General features: G+C 35.2%; 2 protein-coding genes and 1 long non-coding RNA gene across 3 annotated transcripts; 2 read left to right on the top strand and 1 right to left on the bottom strand.

Moving 5' to 3' along the window:
• Window positions 1-1,066: 1,066 nt before the first annotated feature.
• On the top strand, window positions 1,067-3,044 carry LOC113692472 (class V chitinase-like). Its single transcript, XM_027210886.2, has 2 exons — window positions 1,067-2,393; window positions 2,978-3,044. The coding sequence occupies exons 1-2, from the start codon at window positions 1,304-1,306 to the stop codon at window positions 2,998-3,000; spliced, it is 1,113 nt and encodes a 370-aa protein (XP_027066687.1). The 5' UTR covers window positions 1,067-1,303; the 3' UTR covers window positions 3,001-3,044.
• A 5,903-nt stretch (window positions 3,045-8,947) lies between these two features.
• Window positions 8,948-17,765, bottom strand: LOC113692150 (uncharacterized). Its single transcript, XR_003448872.2, has 3 exons — window positions 16,997-17,765; window positions 12,495-12,579; window positions 8,948-9,408 (listed from the first exon to the last, which is right to left on the bottom strand). It is a non-coding gene; the product is annotated as an uncharacterized lncRNA (long non-coding RNA).
• LOC113692149 (receptor-like serine/threonine-protein kinase SD1-7) lies at window positions 9,114-16,245 on the top strand. Its single transcript, XM_027210517.2, has 7 exons — window positions 9,114-10,251; window positions 11,701-11,838; window positions 11,940-12,103; window positions 12,933-13,143; window positions 15,120-15,357; window positions 15,431-15,581; window positions 15,685-16,245. The coding sequence occupies exons 1-7, from the start codon at window positions 9,114-9,116 to the stop codon at window positions 15,991-15,993; spliced, it is 2,349 nt and encodes a 782-aa protein (XP_027066318.1). The 3' UTR covers window positions 15,994-16,245.
• Window positions 17,766-20,437: the final 2,672 nt, after the last annotated feature.

Genomic DNA, 20,437 nt, shown 5'->3' on the forward strand with positions numbered 1-20,437 from the left:
TTGAGACATGTAGTAGCATGTTGTTGGCAGCTGTAGAGATTTAATAGTTTGAAGGAAATGTATAGTTTCACAATTTTTTGCAAATACCGCTATACTGGAATAACATGGAGTGTTGATGAAAGTTTCAAATGCTAACCAAAATGGACTTTACAAATTGGGAACTTTACCAACAAAATTAGTTTGTAGTGTGACACGATTTTCAATTTCCTTTAAAATTAAATTTTGGCATTATATAATCACAGATGCCCTCAAGACTTGATCCTCAAATCCTATCTGACAATTGTCTATGAAATGTTGTCCCTTGGATCAAATTTTTCCTTTGGTAGAATTAATTGTACTATACTTGTTGAGAAATTCGTGCACTCTGTCAATTTTTTTTTCATGTCTTTAGCTCGTAAAATAGAGAACCTTTTTCTTGACTTCTTCGTTTGTATAGACATCCACGGTATCTCTTAGTTTCTCATATCTTTCTGATTCACAGTGGTTAATAAGACTAAACCTAATGCTGGTTGAAGGTTCTCCACTACTCATAAATATATATATATTTTTGTCACAACGATAGGATTCCTATAACCTAATCTAGGAGGAGGGGGAGGGGGAGGGGGAGAGGGAAGGAGAAGGGACTCGATGTGAGTAGAAACTCCATTGAAGATGGCTACTGAATACCGTCACATATTGTGACAAATTTTTGTCTCCACTGCTCATATGAGAGCTGACAATTTTGAGTGATGATTTGTTTATTCCACAATAGATATATTAGCAAGTTTTCTGGTGCCCATCACAATCAAAAGACAAATAAATTTCTTAGTACGCAAGTTCCACGAAAGCGACAGCTTGAAAGTTGGTTTTGAAGACAAATTGCTAACTGACAGGTTACTAAGTACTCAAGCCTAACTCCAGGATTAGGCCCTAAGGCTATCTCACTTAGAAGCGGATCACATTTTTCTCTTAGATTGTCCACTAATTATGCCTCTAAATTAGGCAAGGCCAAGAGAGCACAGACCAATGGAAAACTTTAAAAAAAAAAAAATTGAATTTCCTTGTCAAAATCATTTTCAGTTGACCGTTTATGCTTGTAAAAATAGTGCCAAAGCTTCACCGAATAGTTAATTTCCAGTATGAAAATTCCAGTGTCATAGCTTCACTGAATAGTTAATTTCCAGTATGAAAAATTCCAGGACTTTTCATTTAATTGATTGATCTAAACAAATTAAATCAAACCACGTCTTAGTTTGATCCCTACTCTATTTGCATTCTGAATTGAATAAATACCAAACAAGGTGTCCGTTCCTTCAAAATTTCCATGGCTTCGACAATCAAATTCATCTTACTATCTTTAACTCTCTGTGTTCTCCATCTTAACTTCTGTCATGGACAGAATGCTGTCAAAGCAGGCTACTGGTTTCCAGATAGTGGAATTGAAATCTCAGACATTGATTCCACTCTTTTCACTCATCTATTTTGCGCATTTGCTGATCTTGATTCCCAATCCAATAAAGTCACCATATCCTCCTCAAACGCTGGCCCCTTTTCACAATTCACCAAAACAGTTCAACTCAAAAACCCTTCAGTTAAAACCCTTCTATCTATTGGTGGTGGAAGTTCTAATAGGACTGCTTTTGCTTCAATGGCTAGTCAACCAACTTCTCGCAAATCATTCATTAATTCCTCAATAAAATTGGCCCGAGCCAACAGTTTCCACGGTCTAGACCTGGACTGGGAATACCCACAATCCGCTTCTGAGATGAAAAACTTGGGCTCACTCCTGGATGAATGGCGAGCCGCGGTGGCAACTGAGGCCAAGAACTCAGGCAAGCCACAGCTGATTTTGACAGCTGCAGTTTCGTTTGCATCAAAGGTGGATGGATTGTATCAGTATCCTATTCCATCAGTATCCAGAAGCCTGGATTGGATAAATCTTATGGCTTATGATTTTTACGCTCCAGATCGTCCAAGTACTTCTACCAGGTGTCACGCTGCATTAAAGGACCCTTCTGGCCAAGCTAGTGGAAGTTCTGGCATTGCAGATTGGGAAAATGCTGGAGTCGGGGCAAAGAAGTTGGTTCTCGGAATCCCATTTTACGGATATGCTTGGCGATTGGTAAAAGCGAATAATCATGGGATCCTGGCTCCGGCAAATGGAGCTGCTGGTCCGGATAATGGAGTCAAGCGGTACCAAGATATAAGGACCTTTGTAGCTCAAACCCCGGGGGCGGTTGTGGTGTATAATTCCACATATGTCTGCAATTACTGCTATGCTGGAACAACATGGATCGGTTATGATGATAATCAAACAATTTCCACCAAGGTTTCATATGCTAAACAAAATGGACTTCTTGGGTACTTTGCTTGGCATATTGGAGCTGATAACAACTTTGCACTATCACGACAAGGTCAGTTATTGACGTCATTCCAAGATAAGCAATTCCCTGTCTGATCAGATTTATCATTTATGGAGAAAATGACACCATACGCCTTCAAAAATGGAGCCTCTAACTGTATCTAATAATTGGCTATGGAACATTGTCCATCCAGCTAATACTTTTCAGAAAATGTTGTTTGCACTCTAATTTTTGTTAATCACACTTTCACTGTTATTTCAATCATATAGTTTTCATTTATTAGACTATATCATAAAACAAATAGTAGAAGTGCAAATAACAAAAAAAGGAGTACAAATAAAATTTCTTTTTTTTTTCTATGGCTAGAATTGGATGTATGTTTTTTTGGAATTTGTCATTTACAATGCTTAAAACTATGCCTTTTAGCAAATGATATTTGGAGTCCATACATATGGTGTACGTATACCTCTTTTTATGTAATAAAATGTTAAAGTCGAGCATCAGAAACCAATTTTTTAAATGCAAATATCACTTATCATTTTTTTTAACTTGTTAATTTGTATATACATACACAATATCTCAATGTTTCTACAATTCTCATATTTGTTAGTAATTTACTTCTTACTTGAATGTAGCTAAACAAGCATGGGGAGCATGAAGTGGTGGTGGAAGTCATTTGACGTTGCTTATAATAAGCCAAAAGAGAGCTGGCATTGTTGAATAATGATACCATGTCATTGATATGTGTACTCCATCAAAAGAAAAATAAATGTATTACGGTTTAAAAAATTTTTCTTTTCTTTTCTTTTTTATCTTCGCATCCCTTCTTCTTCTGTCCTTTTCACCCTAATTACCAGATCTAGGATCTGAACTCTGAATCAAATAGTAGGGAAAACTCTAAGAGTTTCTAACTTGAAAATTATTGTATTGGATAATGTATAATTTAAAAAATTTTAAATATATTTATCTCATTATTTAGTTCATAATATAGGGTAAAATAATTAAATTCAATATTTTCCTTTTTAAAAATACAATAACTATTTTAAATGCACTAAATTTTAATTTTTGCTAAAAGTGTTTTTAACACCAAAAGCTCCGCTCCTAATTTTATGGGATGATGTTCACTAAACGTTTCAAAATTACTTTTAGCACCCAAAAATACTTTTCTTCTCAATAGTACCCGCCCTTAGAAGCGGATCACAGTTTTTCCGTTAGATTGTCTACTACTTAAGTCTCCAAATTATGTTAGGCCAAGAGGGCACAGAATGGAAAACTTAAAAGAATGAATTTCCTTAAAAAAAAAAAAAAAAAAAACATTCTCAGGTGACCTCATATGCTTGTAAAATAGTGTCATAGCTTCATTGGATAGTTTATTTCCGGTATGAAAATTCCAGGCCTTCTAATTTGATTGACCTGTCTAAACAAAAAAACGACTTTAAATTAACAGGATATCAACAACTAATACACTAGCTAATCAACATATATATCAGCAAAAGTTGTTAATGTCAATTGTTTATCCTAACAATTTCAACAGAGAGGATAGAAATTTTAACATGCGTTTTGACACATGATTAAAATTCAACAACTCAAAAACAAGGGTTAGGACCCAAAATGGGAAGCAATTTTTCCTGTATTTGTAGTATCACGGACTAAGAAAAATAATGGTTGAAAAGCTCAAAACCAATAAATGATGATATTCTTTAAACACGGTATTCTGGAAGCAGCCCCCAAAAAAAGAAAAATTGCCTGTCCTTTTCTGAACTAAACTTTCCTCGATAGTCGATACTACCAGACTAAGCCCTGTAAAGTTGGCAATTTAACTCTCTTGAATATGTCACGGGCCAAATAGGTCCCAAGAAAAATAAGAAATGCGACTTTAATATTAAACTAATTTACGTAACTATTGTAAGAAGTTGAATTGGTAGATATGTTCCCTTTAATATTTTTTCTCTTATAAAATTTAGAGTCTCTTTCTAGAGAAGAAAAAAAGGGGGGGGGGGGGGGGCAAATATTTGGTCCGATAGGAGTGAGCGCCATTTCCAATTAATACTGGCGGTTGACGATTGAGATTTCTGTGAAAAAGTCTTGCATCTAAAAGTCGCATGTAGTCGCCAGACAACAGTTGTAGAGATTTTAGTAGTTTCAAAGGAGTTGTTGGAAATTGCATACAGAGGGAAAAAAAATACTCCCTCCGTCCCACTTTGATAGTCCTGTTTCTTTTTTCACACAGTTTAAGAAAAAGTAGTTAACTTTGTTGGAAAAATAAATTTAGATTGCTATTTTCCTAAAATACCCTCACATTAAATAGAGTATAACTTTATGGGAACTTGAATTGATGGTAAAAAAAGAATCAACTCTCATTAAATGGGATAGGTTTATAGCAACAACAACTTGTATTGAATAAGGGTATTTTAGGAAAATGAAAATACAACTACATTCTTCAATTGGAAAGTGGACTGCAATTTGGGACAGACAAAAAAGGAAAACAGGACTATCAAAGTGGGACGGAGGGAGTATATGAGTGTTGTTGGAAATTGAATTCGATAGTTGAAATTAATGATGCTGCTGCTGAACTGATCCTCCAATTGCTAGAATATATATTATTTGTCAAATAATGATCGCTAGGACAACAATAAGTTCGACTACCTTGATGAATTCAAAGAGCAAATGTTTTTAATTCCTGGAGTATGGTTCAAATTGAGGAAAACATGTCTTGTGCTCTCCGCAATATGTCTTGAACCACAAATTCGAACCATACTTGAGGATTTAAAATAATTGTTTCTTTTTTATTTTTCTTTCAATTTATCTAATTTTTAATATTCATTTTTAAGATTTAAAATAATTATTGATTCAAAACTATTTATGGAAGTAAAGATATGGTTTTTATAAAATAATAAGCAAAAACTTTTTCTATTTTTTTGGATTGCTTCAGGGTTAATAAAATAAAAATATATTCTTTTTTTAATGCAACATGGCCTCAATAAGGGCATTTTCGGCATTAAGGGGATTTTTGTTAAATGTTTGATCATTTAAAGGGTGAGGCCGTTATTTAGATAAATTACAGGGATTGATTGGTAATATGATCAAACCTCACGAGAGGTAAATGTAATTAACCCTTTTTTTTTTTGTTGATAACAAGAGGTTGATACTAACACAAGCTGTTTCAGTTAATAAGAACGGATCACTTTCTTGTAAAAGGACCATATATTTGAATATCCTGACTGATGTCAATAGATAAAAACGAATCACCTTTTCATCAAAGGTCATGTGTTTGAATTCTATTATGGACGTGAGAATTATGTTTGTGAACAATGTATAAATTGGTCAAATTTCGATTTGAAATTGAAGCGTGGCCTTCTTTGTCTTGCCTCCATTTGGTTCCTTTGAGTTCCTGTGTTTCATCTTTTGTTTGGTTCTTATAAGAGCAGTAGAAATAGTATTCATGGGATCAAAATATACCCATCGTTGACCTATGGTTCAACTGCAATCAAAAATTTGAGAATGCAAATTGATTACATGCTAATTGAATGATTGTGCCAGTTCATCTAATCAATTTTGAGATTCGTTTTCCAATCAAAACAAACCTCGAATCTTACTTTAATACTCTCTCCCTTTTTTTTATAACTAACGTTTAAGAAATTTGCTCTAATGTACTTTTATCTGTCGTTTTATTATCCCCATACAGTATTAATTATTTTTTTCACAATTTTTCCCTTTTATCTCTCTTTTCCAATACAGGGTTCTTAATTACTACTCCTAGTAATTATTGTTTTTCTCTTTGTAACAACCCTAGTAATTATCTGCCCCTCCGCATTCTTTCTTCTTTTCTCGCAGTATGTTGAACCCCCTTTGTTCTTCTCCATCACGCCTCCCTCCACATCAACCACTTGCAATTCAACCATCTTTGGGGGTTGAAAAGTTGAATGGACCAAGAATTTGAAGATGAGTTAATTAAACAAGTGGTTGAAGATTCTTGTGAAGAAACAGGAGAGGATGAAGATGCACAAGTTGAAGTCGAATGTGCCAAAATACATAAAGCTCCATTATGTATTGATTTGAATGAACCTGCAAAGTTTGATTTTGACTTGAACAAAATCCCTGATGAAATTGGAGAAGAAGTATGTATTTCTCTTGAGACTAGTTTATATAGTGAAGTCCTTATAGTCTCTCAAAATATTTGGTGGGAGTTAAAAATGTTTAAAATTTCAGATTAAAAATTTAGGTGAAAATTTTTGGGGCTAATTACTCAGAATATCGTTGTAAAAAAGAAAAGTCGGACGTTTATGACTCTGACAAGGGGTGCTGCAAATTTATGGCTACCGGGCTGGCAACCAAAAAGGCAAATTTTTGTTTTTAAGCTCTGACACAGTCCGGCAGTGGAATTATTTATTTATTTTTTTTTAAAAGTCCCTGGCTGCTGGGCTGACAAGGCCCGGCAGCCAGGGACTTTATAAAAAAATCTGCACAAAACCTGCTAGATCGATTCTTAAGGGAAAAGGGGTTGAAAATATTCAATTACTACTTACTACTACTAGTATTTCATCCATTGATTTTATCTCACTAATATTTCAGCACCTTTCCATATAGTGAATTGCTCTACTAGCTGGTGAAGGCACCGGTTTTCCCTGGCCAAGTTTGCATTCTCATTTGCCAGTCTTGATTTTTCAGCACCACCATAAACTAATTATCAACTTTATTTCACCACCACCATAATTATCAACTAACTTGCATAATAAAGTGAATTGCATTAAACTAATATCACTAGTTTCGAAATTAAGCTATGCTAATTACATTAATTTTATGTATTTAATCTATTAAATGCAACTAGTATTTCAAATATTTAAATTGCCCCGACTAAATGGCTATCTTAATCAAAACTCAATATATGCCTCGTCAAATACATCTAAATTCATTTAATCGAACCTCTTAAAATTAATTCGTTCAACTAATTAAATCACTAAACTAATTAAACTAATCATATACTAAATAACATAAACTAATTATCAACTAACTTGCGTAATAAAGTAAATTGCATTAAACAAATAACACTAATTTCGTTAATTAAGTTGTGCTAATTACATCAATTTTATGTATTGAATTTATTAAATATGCCAATTTTAACGGATCAATTGCAATTAGAATAACGGATCAATTGCAATTAAAAAAATTTAATTGCAAAGCAATAGGATTTCCCTTTTTTTTGGGTTATTGAAGTTGGGAAGATTTGGGATGAACATAGTAATAGCGGATAAGCATGGTAATAACAGTTATGCAATGGTGGATGAGTATAGTAATAGCAGTTAAGTAAATATGAGAGTATGGAATATAAGATGATTGTATATTATTTTATCATACAGAGGGTCAAATTAAAATAATGACATTTTTTTAACATCAAACCCATTATCCACACATTGTATATAGAAAGACGTGGTCACGTTAAAAATGAAAAAAAAAATTGGTTGATTTCTCTCTCTTTTTTTTTTTTTTCCCTTTTCTTTTGGGGTGTGTACATAAGTTGATTCTTTTCTTTTTTTTTTTTTAACAATTTTTTTTTTAGTTTCTCCTTTTTGTACTTGAGGTGTGAAAATATCTAAATTATTTTAATTCTAAAGTTTCCAGATGGTACAAAGGAGTGGGAAGAAATTCATGCAAGTGATATCATCATATGTGCAACGAGAATAATTAAACCACAAGCTGTGGAATCTTTAATTGGGCATAGAAGTGAGTTAGTAAGAGGCAAAGAAGGAATTAATTAAAGAATGAAGAGATTCACTATATGGAAAGGTGCTGAAATATTAGAGAGATAAAATCAATGGATCAAATACTAGTAGTAGTAAGTAGTAATTGAATATTTTCAACCCCTTCCTTTAAGAATCGATCTAGCAGGTTTTGTGCAGATTTTTTTTATAAAGTCCCTGGCTGCCGGGCCTTGTCAGCCCAGCAGCCAGGGACTTTTTTTTAAAAAAAAAAAAAAAAAATTCTGCTGCCGGGCTGTGTCAGAGCTTAAAAAAAAAAATTGCCTTTTTTGTTGCCGGACTGACACAGCCCGGTAGCCATAGATTTGCAGCATCCCTTGTCAGAGCCATAAACGTCCGACTTTTCTTTTTTACAACGATATTCTGAGTAATTAGCCAATTTTTGGTGGGAAAGTTTTTCATTTTAGAAACATTTAGTTTGGTGGGAGTTAGTTTGCATTGCTTTTGGCCTAGTAAAACAGCACCATTTAGTACTCTAGTGAGAGAAAATATAGGTGAATTGGACAGTTAATGAGGGTATAAAAGGAAAGTAATGTACAGATTTAAGCAATGAAAAACTTTTCTTAATTGGTGTGCAAAACCTTAAACGTCAGTTATAAAAAAAGGGAGGGAGTATTATTTCTTCCTCTTTCATGACCAACCGTTTCCACCCGACAAACCAGAAAACCATTCATACTTAATGTTTTGTTTCTATATAGGCTGTAACATCATCTAATAATCAAAACACTTATTAGTCTCCATCAGCTCAGACCTATTCAAATGGCGTGGATAAACATTTATGGTTTTATTCTTTGTTTGGAACCATGTTTTCTGTATTTTGACCAGAGGAGAAATAGATACAAACGCTGGTAAAATACTAAAATTTCAGAGAATTTTATGATTTAGCAGAGGCCAGAAATCTAGCCTACTAATCCTCAGGTTTAGATGCTGGAAACCAGCCACTTTCTATTGTGAGATTTAACATATTGTCCTCATGGAAATTAAAGTTTGCTAAACAAAAATATCTTCAGTTGCCATGTTTGCTAAACAGCAAAACCTCTTGGAAATCTCTGAAGGCAATTCTTTTATGGCATCAGTCAGTAGGATCATCCTGCTTTTACTGGTAATTCTGCCATCTAATCTGCCGTACTCAATAGCACAAAATTGGATAAAGGCAGGCTACTGGTATTCTGGCACGGAGTTTCCCATTGCAGACATAAATTCAGCTCTGTTCAGTCACCTTATTTGTGCTTTCGCCGACATTAACTCCAGCACCTATGAGCTTCACATCTCTCCATCTGATCAGAAGTACTTCTCAGCATTTACCAGTACTGTCAAACAGAAAAATCCATCAGTTATCACACTTCTATCTATTGGAGGAGGATCAGCTAATTATTCAGTCTACTCTTCTATGGTTAGCCAATTTTCATCTAGGAAGTCATTCATAGACTCATCGATAAATATAGCTAGGCTATATGGTTTCAAGGGCATAGACTTCAGCTGGCGTTCAGCAAGTACAGCTGCAGATGCAACTAACATGGGCACGCTTTTCAATGAATGGGGAGCTGCTGTGGAATCAGAATCAAGGAACAACAACAGCTCGAAGCTTTTCTTGACAATGGCTGCTCCTTATTCACAATATATTAGTGAAGCAACTCTCCCAATAGATTCAATAAGGAGGAACATGGATTGGGTGCATGTTTTGGCATATGATTTCTACACACCTGTAGCAAATCCAGAACATACAGGTCCTTCTGCTGCATTATATGATCCAGCAAGCAACCAAAATACAGATTTTGGTATGAATTCATGGATAAGTGGAGGACTGCCAGCTAACAAGATTGTTCTGGCTTTGCCTTTCTATGGCTATGCATGGACGCTCAGGGATCCCAAAGACAATGCAGTCGGTGCTCCAGCCAATGGATCAGCCGTGACAACAGAAGGGGACATGACTTACAAAGCTATCAGGGATTACATTCAACAATATAATGCTGTTTCAGTATACAATTCAACTTACGTTATGAAATACTGCAGTGTTGGGTCAACTTGGATTGGCTTTGATGACGTTGAGGTTGTCAAAACTAAAGTTTCATATGCAAAACAGAGGGGTCTGCGTGGGTATGCAGTTTGGCAAGTTCCAAACGATTACAATTGGGAACTTTCTCGGGCAGCAGGTAAAGAATGTACTTTCTGGAATTGGAACTTTTGTATGAACTGTATTAAAGACCTAGGTAAACTATGTGAAACTTCTATGTTTAACCTCGTTTTTCTTTCAACGACTTTTGAGAAAGAATTCGATTAACTCCAGGTTGATTTCAAACTCGACAGATTTAAGAAATCATTTGTAAGCCACTAGAGAAAGAAAAAAAAAAAAAGCCTTGACCTGCAAAGTGCCCTAACAACCAACTGATACTAGTACTCTTTACAATCTAACAAACCTAAAAGTTCCCAAAGCATAAAACAGAGTAAATATGCCCACTACTTCAATGCTAGTAAGTTGACTAGGTGCAGATCATCATAATCTAAAATATATTACTAAAGGGACATCCTAAGGTACTTCTATGTCCAGAGACATAGGCATCCCAGTACCTGCCCAATATCTGTCCAAATTTGTCAACTTCATCCACAACTCGATTGACAGGCAGAAGAAAATGGAGGATTAGGGAAATGGAGTAATCATAACAGGTAACAAAATTCAGGCACCAATTTGATATGAAAGAAAGGGAAAAGTACAAAAGAAGTGGTAACAGATCAAAGTTTTGATAGGTAATTTACAAGATGAAAACCACCAGGAATAGTAGCCCTAGGAACTACTCATATAACCTTCAGCCCTTGAACAAAAGGCTGCATTACTTTTCACCTCATGGAAACTATAAATCAGCAGGAACTTTTGTAACTTGAACTCTGTTACTTTAAAAAGGAAATTCTACATTCCTCATTCCTGGGCCTTAAGGCCTACTAATCCACTTCAAACTTCAAACTCATGCTTTGTCTTAGCTCTACTGCTACAACAATCCAAACTAGCAAAATATTCACTAAGAACTCAAAGATGAGACTAGAAATTTGGAGGAATGTTTCAGGCTCTAAAATATTAGGCAAAATGTGTAGAACACTTACTCTTTATAACAGGAAACGGAAAATGACAAAAAAGGAATCATGACACTGAACTCCAACTAAATATGCGTAAAGACTTCAAAATTATGCCATGGTAACTCCAAAATAGCCTACATGTCTCTTAGGTGTTCCAATTTATGCAAGAGCATAAAACTATCCTTGCCGTGCCTTTTGTGCATCTTAGTCTATGCCATTAACTATGAAGTGAAATCAATTTGTCAAGGAAATACTTCAGTTCTCCTTTTCCTCCTCTTCAATGACCAGACACCCATGAAAGGTGAACGAACCCCACTAATATGAGGATGCATGCACCTATGCAACTTTACCACTATTTTCGTTTTGATGACAAGAGTCGTTTACAATGTATTGTGTCAATAGCATAAGAACATTAGAAGAAGGTGAAAACATCCTTTCAAGAATCGTTTTATACCTTTACCACTTCCCCATGTAATCCTCTTACTTTTCTGAAAAAACTTTTTTGGTTGGTACTTAAATTTCTGGTCTTACAGCTGAACAAAGTAACAAAAATCAGCAAAGGAAGAAGCATATACTTTTGAAAACTCTGCTTCCTGTAGCAAGTCTGGTACTCCTCTTACTAGGAGGCTTTACAGTTTGGCACATCAAAAGAAAACAGCTTACAGGAAAAGGTACTTTCTTCAACTTATGTGCTAGTAGATTTTGTCAAAAGGTATCATCTAACTTCTTCTGATTATTTCACGTTTACATTTATTGGTTGCATCTTTTGAAGAACTGAGGATAGAAACAGAGATGGGGCATAAGCAAGTATTTTCAATGGAAGGCAGCGATTCTCATTCTCTACAAATGTTTAGCTTTGACGATATTAAGGCAGCAACAAATGATTTTTCAAATGAAAACAAGCTTGGTCAAGGAGGATATGGGCCTGTTTACAAGGTAATATTGTTTTATTTACCTTTAGATGTATACAAATTAGAGGAGAATAGCATCACAGTGAAGGCCACTACCAACTAACATTTTCAATGTCTTCATTTTTTTACTAAATTTTACCTTTTGGATTTAGTTCATCGACTTAAATTGGACATTGTTACAATTCCTTTTCTGTCATCTTTTGTGCTTACAATGAATGTGTTACCTAACAAATGGGTAAAGCAAACTTATGAATCGCCAAGGTGGTTACCCTAGCAAAAAATATTGCAGTCGAGAAAACTTAACAAGCATAATATTGTTAACTCTTGGATGACTTTCAGTTATGTTGTAGACATATGTATTTTTCTTTCTTTTGTTGACTAAAAGTAGTATACATGGAAGTAGATTGAAGTCTCACCTTGTTCCTGTCTCCGTAACAGCAAAAGCCTTGTGCATTAGAACCACTGTGAACATACAAGCTTATGCTTACAATTTGAACTAACCTGAAATGCTAAATTGACTTCAGTCAAACTATAATAGTTTCCGATGAATAGTCAAACTCATGCCAAGTAGGCCAACTTCATTTTTATTCACAAACTACATAAAATAGAATAGCGCGATCATGGTCAGAAGTTCCAAACTATTGCAGAAATAAAATTTTGGACCATAATTATCCAGTACTGAGAGAGAGAGAGACCCAAAAGTTGACTCAGATTTTTGCCAAAAAATGTCTATATTGAAAACATATAAGCATGTTTGGCATAATGGCATGAACTTTTTGAGTGGGTTAGGCATTTACACATGATATATACACAATGTACTAGCCAAGACTTGTTGAATGATGTCTATTTTTTAGGCTATATTATTAAACGGCAGAGAAGTAGCAGTAAAAAGGCTTTCTGCAACTTCCAAACAAGGAATTGAAGAATTCAAAAATGAAGTATTACTTACAGCCAGACTGCAACATGTCAATCTTGTAAGTGTTCTGGGATTTTGCATTGAAAGAGAAGAGAAGATGCTGGTATATGAGTACATGCCCAACAAGAGCTTGGATTTCTACATCTATGGTATGTCAGTGTACTTTTATGCATCATTAATTACTCAATGAGTAAATGAACTAAGACATCTCTTTAAGCAAAGAAGCATAAGAAATTCTCACTGAACAAGACACTGCTGCAACTTTTTTAAAATCTAACATCTGAAAACTAAGAGTAAGCAAAGCCTAGGTTTAAAAGTAGGAAAAAGTATTAAGTTTAGTGAACAGGTGATTAGGGGGCCAACTATCGGCCAAGTGCGGGCTTGAACTGCAATTCAATTTTTTGAATGGTTAAGACTTCTTGCTACAGAGAAAGGTTGATTGCTTGTACATTTCCAGTCGAGAGTGTAAATCACTATGTGAGCATTTGCCTTTACTATGCCATGTTAGTTTGTACAATTTACAAGGCAATCATCTCTAACAAGTGCTAAGGCCCTTGGTCAAATGAACAGGACATTTATGCCTCCTCCCTTCATCTGTCCTTTTTCTCCTGGAATTTGGTAAGTTAGGTTCACAAGATTGATCCAACTCTCAGTTTCTCCGTGAAGAGTATGTTCTACTAATGATTGTTTAATTGTTTGCAGAGCATCTCCTATGTCAGTAACTTATAATATACTTAATAAATTTACTGAGTTGTATAACACATCATATTATGGCACAATCCAGTAAAGACAAGAGAACATTGCACCCATATAAAATAGTCGGGCTGATCAATGCTCCTAAGGTTATTTGTGCTTGATTTCAAATTGGCTCCTTGAACATTGAATTTTGTAAATTTCGCACCTAAAGTTTAATAGTCCAAACACTAGTTCTCCTCATTCTGTTTAACTCAATGTGACGACTTGAAAACACAGAATCATAAGCCTCATTGGCTATATATGAACTAGGCTACTCCCACCAATATTGTCAATAAGGAAGAACAAATATTCCTCAATCTAGTTCAAGTGTGACCATCCAAATTCTCCTACCTGGTATATGTGTTAATAACAAAGGTTGCCTACTATAAATCTACATTTCTAAATCTGTAGTAAGAATCACATAGTATTACCCTGAAGAAGAAAAGGTGTGTCATCTAGTGCGGCCAATTTCTGCCCTGTTGCCTCCACTTGAACTGCTAATAGGGCAAGCCATTTACTGGAAATGGAACTAGGCCATGTATGCAATGATGTTTTCCATTCTTTTAATTGCAAGTCAAGTAAAACCACTAACAAATAAAGGAGAAGGAAAGGCCATTTTTGGTGGAAAATTTGCTTCTGAACATACACAGGATCAACTGAGATAGAATTAATATAGGCCTAAATGGTAAAAATACTCCAGGAAGATATGTGGATACAGATAAATTGGAGGAATATGGAGTTTACTTTTTGGCTTTCAAGTCTACTACATACTGGTTGCATGTTAAAATCGAATTGAGAAGGGATGTTCACATTTGGACTATATTAAAGCACAATCACAAAGTAAAAGGACAAAAAGACAAAGCTTGGAAGTTTAGTATCCGCATCAAGACAGACTGAAAAGTTAAGAGAGGCCGATGACACTTCCAATTCTTTTGTCTAGAAAAAATTACCTTCAGATCTCAGTGCATCTACATTTTAAATAGGGTTTCACAATTATACATAGCTTGGCATATGCACAATTGAGAACTAATCGCCAAGTTTACAGATTGGCAGACGAAAGTTCAAAGTAAATCCAGACCTGGAAAAGATTTAATTAAATGAAAGAATTAACGCAAGTAAACATGAATCCATGGAATCAGATACATAAAGCTTCTACCCAAATACTTTCTTTGGGTAGTACCAGTTCTAAAATTTTGTTTAATCAATCAACTAATTTAGCTCAAGGACTGTCTTCAGGTGCTTTGCAGAACCATGGAAGATCCATCTAAGTTTGGTTTTGATATTCTTTAGAGGATCACAGGTCCTGTTTTACTATTCTTGAATTGCGTACTATTGGATTAGTTTCTTGCATGCATAATTTTGTCCTTTTTTACTAATTTTTCTGTTATAGATCCAATCAACCGCTTGTCCCTCAACTGGGAACAACGGGCACAAATCATTGAGGGAGTGACTCAAGGGCTCTTGTATCTCCAAGAATACTCAAGACTAACAGTAATTCATAGGGACCTAAAAGCTAGCAATATTCTATTGGATGATCAAATGAAACCCAAAATATCAGATTTTGGAATTGCCAAAATATTCCAAAAGGACAAGGTTGAAGCAAACACCGATCGAGTAGTTGGTACCTAGTAAGTGAAATGATTCTACAACTAACCTAAAGAATGCTCTCATGTGGTGCTAAGCTTATGATGTATGCTGCAGTGGTTATGTTCCACCTGAATATGTACGACAAGGGATATATTCCACAAAATCGGATGTTTTCAGCTTTGGAGTTCTACTTCTTCAAATAATCAGTGGAAGAAAAAATACATGCTTTTATGGACCTCATTCAAATATAAACCTCCTAGAATATGTAAGTTATTGCAGAAGCATTGGTAGAATCACTAGAACTTGCAAACAATTTGCTCAAAGTATAACTGGATTGCAGTTATTTGACTTTTTGAACTTTTATACAGGCATATGAGCTATGGAAAAATGGAGAAGGCAAAGAGTTTCTAGATGAAACACTGGATGACACACATTCATCCTGCAAACTAATGAGATGCCTTCAAATTGCTCTTCAGTGTGTTCAAAAAGATCCAAATGATAGACCTAACATGCTAGAAATTTCTCATATGCTTAGGAACGAGAATTTGGATATGAAGCATCCAAAAAGACCAGCCTTCTCTATTAAAAAAGACGAAGGTGGAGATAAGTCCTCCACACAGTCAGAAGGAACAGGACAAGTTGATACTGCAACCATCACAAGACTAGTTGCTCGATGATGCTCATTTGCTAGCAACACAGTGTATAATATATTAGCCATCACGTACAATAGAGTTTTGAGTATGTAATTAACTACTAAAGTCAAATACATGATATTTAGCTACTTGTTTGTCTCTTAAAAATATTGAGATAGTTCTAGGACTTCAGAAATAGAACCAGACCTTATTGTGTTGAGCACATCACGTTAATCCTTTTATCCCATTCAATTTTATTCAAGACCTGCTTTATGTGAGTGGGGAGAGTTGTGTTCTTATCTATTCTTCAACTAACTACAAGTAATACCATCATTTTCAAGTTACTCTCTGTCATTGTGGCATCTAACATCCCTCTTTGAAGATATCCTAAACTTTTATCTTATTCTGTCCTTCTATCATCCCATGGAAGTTACCTTAACATTTTCAAGTTCAAAACTTTCCATGATGTCTTAGTTTCATTTCACCATGCATCCATTTAAATTCTTGCTAGCATAAAGCTAATACGGTCCTTTGAATTCATTAGTATTTAGTATAAGAATATATACTACTCTGTCTTTAAAAACAATAATAAAGAATTAAAAAAAGACGAAGAAAAGGCAGGTACCACTGGGAGTTGAATTGATGATTCAAAAGAAATATATCATTTCCCTAATTTTCATATTCTTTTGCTTGTTTCGACTAACATGAGAGAGAGAGAGAGAGACTATTTTCTACCAAAAGATGAAAATCTTGAGGAGGTATTTTGTATTTAAAAAATTTTAAAATGTAAAACCTGTTGCAAAACATATGATCAGTGACACACATCTAGTCCGAAATCCCAATGCAGTGTAGATAAAAGGCAAGACAAAGAAAAATGGCAGAAATTGAAGCACTTCCAAGATTTACTCGAACCAGGCAACTGATATTTCCTCAGATGGTTAGAGATATTCGTTCGATGCTGATTTGCATCTTTGTGTGCAAGACAGAATGACTTGAATAAATACTTGATAAAATACAGTGTATGCACCAGAGGTGCAAGAGCTCATACCTGTTGGACCAAAACAAGTGCATGTAACACTGCAATGTAGATCTCAACAAACAGAATATTGCACCTCATCCCCAAGGAGAGACATCTCTTTCATCATCAAATAAACCATTCTCCTGCATGCTTAGTAAGAGAATAAACACTTCTGGAACTTTAACATCAGCAACAAGAAGTAAAAAGGGTCAAGTCCCAATCAAGCATGAAGATGCAGAAGGGTTTAATCAATATGAGCATAATAGAAAAGCAAACGGAAGGTCTTTAGTCGACTCAAACAACATATGCTCCAGAGACAGACAGATTAGACAGAGAGAACAAAAAGTGAGATAAGAATTAATCTGTTTATCTTTAATTATATTAGTCTGGTTTAATATAATTGCTCTTCATGCTTTATTTAAGTTGCAGTGATCATATAGTGTCAAGACAGAGAGGGGGATAGAGACAGATAGTCAGAAATCGTTCGTTGCTGCAACTTGTATGGCCAAATTCACTTGGTACAAATATGCTTAGTGACTGCAGGTGAAAAGTTGCTAACGTGGACAGTTTCATTAGAGTAGATTTTGACTCAAGTTTTTTTCTTCTCCCCCTATAGCTCCAATTTCTGCAACATTAGAACAGCACTAGGAAATAAAAGATTTTAGAATCTCATATTAGATTAAGCAGATGAAAGAGGTGAAAGATAATGCCACACAATGAACAAGGTCTTGTGATGTATGTTTCCATGAAACTGTGGAATGCTTATTTGTAATTGGAATGCCAATACAAGAGTGAAAAATTGATATGTAGGAGCAAAGTTCTTTAAAGATTCTATATAGATATACATATTGTTGGATGTGGGCCAGCCCATTTGTGCAAGAAAGCAACGCTTGAGGGTTCCTCAAGCTTAAATACAAATAGCAGTCGCAAGATGCTTTCGGTCCTGGTGAGCGAGAGAACAAAAAGCCAGCCGCCACTTTTGACAGAAATACGAAGAGAGTGAAAGAGCTAGTGAGAGAGAAACTTCAAGGTTTTGATTGGAGGATGATTCGAAATTCGATTGAGACGAAATTTTATCTATGCAATCCTCTCGTCAGACTCTACTCATCTACCAGTTCAGATTTCGAATTTCCTTTTCGTTTGGTAATATCTTTCCAAATTCATTTCTTTGACAGTTATAGTTTTTGGGGGTGATTTTGTAGCAATTTTACTTGGTTGGTGGTGATGATATTATTGTCGTCTGAATATTTCGGATAGACCTGTGTATTTTCATTATTGTGATAGTGGAGATTTTGACTGGACTAGGTCCCGTTATTTTTTCTAATTGGGTTTTTCACATAAAAATCTTGGTGTCCTGTGCCTTCTATTTTTTTTGCATTTTATTATCACTGCTGGCATTATTACTTGGTGATTTGATTTGTTCCTGTTTTAACTGGTACTTGGGGAAAGAGAAATTTGTTTTGGGCTAACTCTGATATTGTGTGCCTGTACTGGTACCCCTCTCCCAACAAGTGGTATCAGAGCAGTCAGGTTAGTCTGCTCATTTGTACTGATTAAAAATGGATGATTCGGATAGTGGTTGCATGATAAAATTAAATTACACTAATTATTCAATTTGAAAACCCAGAATGGAAGACTACTTGTATTGTAGAGATTTGCTTGAACCTATTTTAGGGGTTAAAAGCAGACCAAGTGATATGAGTGATGAAAAATAGGCTGTTATGTATAAGAAAACTGTTGGTAATATTAGAAAATGGATTGGTCAAACTATTTTTCAACATTTTGCTAATGCCACTAGAGCTAATGTATTGTGAAAAAAACATGAGAGTATGTATGAAAGGAAGATCGGTTTGAACAAAGTTAGTTGTTTGAAACAGATTACTCGAATGAGATATAAGAATGGTGAAGATATGACTGAACACCTGAGTAATTTTCAGGGATTGATAAACCAGGCAACTACGTTAAATTTGAAATTGGATGATGAAGTGCAGGCTTTATTATTATTCAATTCACTACCGGATAGTTGGGAAACTATGGTGGTCTCCGTCAGCAATTCAGCACCAAATGGTGTGTTGACCATGGCTATTGCAAAAAAAGCCGTGATGAATGAAGAGTTCAGGAGGAAGGAACAAGAAATTGTCTATGAGTCCCAAGCACTGGTGACAGAAAAGAAAGAAAGAAGAGGGAGAAGCAAACGTAGAGGACCCCACAACAAGAATGACAAATTCAGAGGCAGATCTGAGTCGCGAAAAAATGTTGCATGCTATTATTGTAAAAAGAATGGACATTATATGAAGGAGTGCAGAATCCTAAAACGGGAACAAGTTGAGAAAAAGGATAAGGCAAAGGAAAAAGGTGATAAAGAGACTACAGCAGTTGCAGCAACTCATGATGATATGTTTGTGTTCTGTGTTGATGGTCAGGTGAATATTATTTATGATGACAATGATTAGGTAGTTGATTCGGGTGCATCCTACCATGTTACTCCTCACAGGCATTTCTTCTCAACCTACACCAAAGGAAATTTTGGATACGTTATGATGAAAAATGAGGTCTCATGTAAAGTTGTTGGCATGGGAGACATATATTTGGATACAGATATCGGGTGCCAGCTGATATTAAAAAATGCTCGACATGTCCCTAATATTCGTCTTAATCTTATCTCTACAGAAAAACTTGACGATGAGAGTTATCATAACTTGCAAAGTGGAGGCAAATGGAAACTCAGCAAAGTAAATCTCGTTGTTGTTAGAGAAAAGAAATAGAGTACCCTCCACTTGATACAAGCCAAGTTAGGGAAGGGAGAAGTCAATGCAATTCGTGATTCATCAATTGACCTATGGCATAGGCGACTTGGGCACATGGGTGAAAAATGGATTCAGACACTTGTTCGCAAACAGATCCTATCTGAAGTTAGAGGTAATGCACTTAAACCTTGTGTTGACTGTATTTATGGGAAACAACACAGAATTGCATTCAAAAATTTTCTTCCATCTAGAAAATTGAATCCGTTAAAATTGGTGCACACTGATGTTTGCTATATGAAAGATAAGTCTCTTGGTGATGCTATTTATTTTATAACTTTTATTGATGACTTTGCTAAAAAGGTTTAGTGTTTTTCTTTGAAATCCAAAGATCAGATTTTGGATGTGTTTAAAGATTTTCACAGCAAAGTTGAAAGAGATACTAGCAAGCAGTTAAAGTGTATTCGTGTTAATAATAGTGGTGAGTACAGAGGACCATTTGAAATCTATTGTAAGTCCCATAGAATCAAATTGAAGAAAACTGTACCAAAAACTCCTCAAGAATGGAGTAGCAGAAAGGATGAACAGATCTATCATTGAGCGGGTCAGATGTATGCTCCCTAATGCTAAACTGCCAAAACCCTTTTGGGGTGAGGCAATGAGGACTGCAGTTGATTTGATAAATCTTTCTCCATCAGTTCATCTAAATGGTGATATCCCAGAGAGG

Source organism: Coffea arabica, chromosome 6c (assembly GCF_036785885.1).
Source record: "Coffea arabica cultivar ET-39 chromosome 6c, Coffea Arabica ET-39 HiFi, whole genome shotgun sequence".
Classification (NCBI taxonomy): Eukaryota; Viridiplantae; Streptophyta; class Magnoliopsida; order Gentianales; family Rubiaceae; genus Coffea; species Coffea arabica.